The sequence below is a fragment of the Ooceraea biroi genome, chromosome 11 (assembly GCF_003672135.1).
Source record: "Ooceraea biroi isolate clonal line C1 chromosome 11, Obir_v5.4, whole genome shotgun sequence".
NCBI lineage: Eukaryota > Metazoa > Arthropoda > Insecta > Hymenoptera > Formicidae > Ooceraea > Ooceraea biroi.
Genome location: NC_039516.1, coordinates 12,307,478 through 12,310,787, shown reverse-complemented (window position 1 = coordinate 12,310,787; position 3,310 = coordinate 12,307,478). Strand labels below are relative to the sequence as shown.

Sequence of the window (3,310 nt, the reverse complement as noted above, 5' to 3'; positions counted from 1 at the left end):
TCCCCGCGCCGGTCTCCGACACGATGCGCCTGCGTCCCGATGTCGTTATATCCCTCCATGCGGTTTTCCGCACCCCTCCAGACTTTGATTTCGTTCTTTCCATGTCTTCCATCTTTTTCTTTGTTCGTTCTTCTTGCGTCCGTCAAAATGCATGGTCGACAATTTAGAATTGTTGAATGGCAGACTGAAAGAATAGCCTGATGACAAATGGTAAATTAATATCGATGAAACAATACAATAGTTATCATATTATGACTAACGCAAATATCTTTAGATATCGTTTCATAGAATAGAGATCATTATACTCTGATTAAAGACAATATGGTGTGACTGTGTTCGTGTTCGTGTTGTATCGCGTCAACAAATACTGAGATAGCATTTGAAAAGTCGTGCAAAAAATTTTATTGTCATTGTGTGAAAAGATTTAGCCTTCCTTTATACAAAATCTGACTGAAATCTGATGATAATTACTATAGATTTGTGCATGGCAATCTTAGAAACGTTCCTCCAGCTTTATATATAGTTGCTTGTGTGCTTGTAATCACGTACATGGCTAACGTTGGGATGGACAAAGGATCTGGATACTTTCTTCTCAGTAACCCTTTATCTTACAGCATGGCTTATGAAGGATGATGCATCGTATGTTACTCATTGAGATCGTTACTCATTGATAATCGGTTATCATTTTTAGATTCACTGATGAATAATGGTGCAGCTAATGAATCATATAAAAAGCCAATTATGTGTGAAAATTAATCATTTTCATGAGAGATACTTGATAATCATTATGAGCAAATATTTCGTAAAATTTGAGAATTTCGCGCTAACGAGTTCTATAATTGTAAAATAATATATAACTATACAATAATATATTTAGATAATAAAACATTGTGACTAATTGCTTATTAATTACCATTACTATTAACGACTAATTGTTAAGTCTAATTGCGGAGAACATTATTTGATAAAGGAGACGACTTCCTGGGAACGTAGCATACATTACTATCACAGTTTGTTTTGCTTTCGATCCTACATCCTATATATTGCTTGAGACACGTTTCTTCTGCTACTGTGAGGAACAATGTAAAGGAAAGGAGCAGGATTTACACGCAAACTATCGAAAATCCTTCAGCTTCGACGCTGTACGCTTCGAGATTACCGCAGATTCCTTCGGCTTAGCTCTTGTTTCCGTTTCTTAGAATCGGAGCTTCGGACATACATCTCGGATTCCGAGAAAAGATACAATTGTCGTGAAATGAGTCGCGAGTTCTTTTCTCTAGGCTAACGAATCGCGAGTTTCCGCGAAGCAATGCTCTTATTGGTCGTTTTAAGGGGATGCTGGAGTTGCTAGTGAACTATTTTTTCACTATAGCGATGGTAATTGCAGTTTCGAAAATTCTCTTTATTGCTTGTGCAGAATAAAAAATCCTTTTCCACAAATGAAGTATAGATAGAAAGAAAGTCCGCTCTACAGGATTTTATATTCAAAATGGAAAGTTAAAAACTTGCATTTGTCTTTTCTAACTTTTTTCCATTTTGAATATAAAGTCCTGTAGAGCGGACTTATCTATACTTCATTTGTGGAAAAGGATTTTTTATTCTGCACAAGCAATAAAGAGAATTTTCGAAACTGCAATTACCATCGCTATAGTGAAAAAATAGTTCACTAGCAACTCCAGCTTCCCCTTAAGGGAGCTGGGCGACTAATCGAATACTGCAACCAATAATGATCGCATTTGAAATTTGAATAAACAGCTATCTAGTTACTTACATTGAAATTACTCCCAGAATCGCTGGTTCCTTTGGAGTTTGTTCAAACGAACGGAAAAGTGAGGTTATTTCTCAGAAATAAGGTAAATATATCGCATATATCGCTCTGAATATATACATTTATTTGCATTATAGTACACGTGCGTAATAATTATATATAATATGTGTCATGTCACATTATATATAATGATCGCAGAGATTTTAAATTACTACAGTTAACGATGAACCTCATCGTAGCTATGGCGCAAAATTGCAAATGACAACCTGGAAGCGCCTATTTCGTCGAGACCCTGGTACGCTTATTCCATGAAAAGTTTGTGCCATAACTACGGGGCTTCGGTTGATTGACATTCGGTTTCTGTACATAATAGTCCCATCCCATTTTCTTGCAATGTGCAATCGCCTCCTCTTTCGTCGTAAAATTGACTTGCACGTTTGACATGGGATCTCCGCTGTATTTTTAGAAAAACATGAAAGAATACACGTTATTACTCGATACAATATGCGATACAATGCTATGCACAAGTCCAGTGAGATTTAAATACATTCTAATCTCCATATGTATTTATTACTTATGTTTATATATCATTTTTTTTGCAGTCTGATATCTTATTAACTGACAGAACACAATTTCTAAGTCCTATGTATTAACAACATTAATATTCACCTGGAAGTCCATCCTATCAACGGGTTCTCCCAACGTTCGCGCGTATCAAAGTCCATTTGCCAGAAATGAATGTTATTCGTTCCTGATTGCATGGCGTTTTTAGCAGGTTGATAAATCCGAACTCTGCGAGTCTTAATGTGCACCTCAGGTACACCGGATACACAACCTACATCCTCCTCGCCTACAGTAATTGTAGACTTCAAAGCTTGCATATATTTGATTTCTTCTTGCGTCATCACAGTCGTTTCGAAATCTTTGCGTTTTGTTTCAGGTTGTTTCTTTTGTACATCAGTGCTCTTACTCGAGAGTGATCTGGTTAATCTGTATACAGAGATTGTTTATATTTCTAAAGTTGTTTTGAAAATAATACTTTACCAGCTAAAGCTATGATGGCTAATATGGCATATTCACCTCTTACATTTTCCATCGTTTAAGTTACTTTTACAATATTAATTTTTATAAAATTTCTAAAGCTCACAACATGTTATATAGGTTATAATTATATCGCAGTTGATAATTTATCACACGGCATCAAAACATTTATATTAAATAAAAAGATTACAATTACATTCCGTAAAAATATCCATCAAGTCCAGTAATAGCAAATATTATGTAAAATTGTGAGGTTATGCTCTGTTTATCTTTCTTAGCACAGGGAAGATACATGCGAAAAACAATACCCAGCGTACCCAGGATAGGATTTGTTAATTCCACTCGCACATTGTCGCAATAATGCGCGAGATGCCATTTCGCTCGAAAAAACGTAAGAAATAACAAGTCGAACGTAAACAGATGATCACTTGGACAATTGGACCGTCTTTCGGTAAACTTGGTTCGTACTGCGGTTGTTGTGCGGCGCGATGATACTTTGGC

The 3,310-nt window shown here is 36.0% G+C and overlaps 1 protein-coding gene across 1 annotated transcript; it reads right to left on the bottom strand.

Moving 5' to 3' along the window:
- Positions 1–1,893: 1,893 nt before the first annotated feature.
- Positions 1,894–3,185, bottom strand: LOC105275270 (NADH dehydrogenase [ubiquinone] iron-sulfur protein 4, mitochondrial). Its single transcript, XM_011331995.3, has 3 exons — positions 3,127–3,185; positions 2,438–2,758; positions 1,894–2,222 (listed from the first exon to the last, which is right to left on the bottom strand). Exons 1-3 carry the CDS (start codon positions 3,183–3,185, stop codon positions 2,045–2,047), a joined length of 558 nt encoding a protein of 185 aa, XP_011330297.1. The 3' UTR covers positions 1,894–2,044.
- Between the last annotated feature and the right edge of the window lie 125 nt (positions 3,186–3,310).

What these genes read in the sequence shown, in the direction of transcription:
- LOC105275270 (XM_011331995.3), bottom strand. Translation starts at nt 3,185, where the DNA reads ATGGCATCTCGCGCATTATTGCGACAATGTGCGAGTGGAATTAACAAA. An exon ending in ATTAACAAATCCTATCCTGG is followed by an intron (nt 2,759 to 3,126) that starts GTACGCTGGGTA and finishes CTCTGTATACAG; the next exon opens with ATTAACCAGATCACTCTCGA. An exon ending in TTGATAGGATGGACTTCCAG is followed by an intron (nt 2,223 to 2,437) that starts GTGAATATTAAT and finishes CTAAAAATACAG; the next exon opens with CGGAGATCCCATGTCAAACG.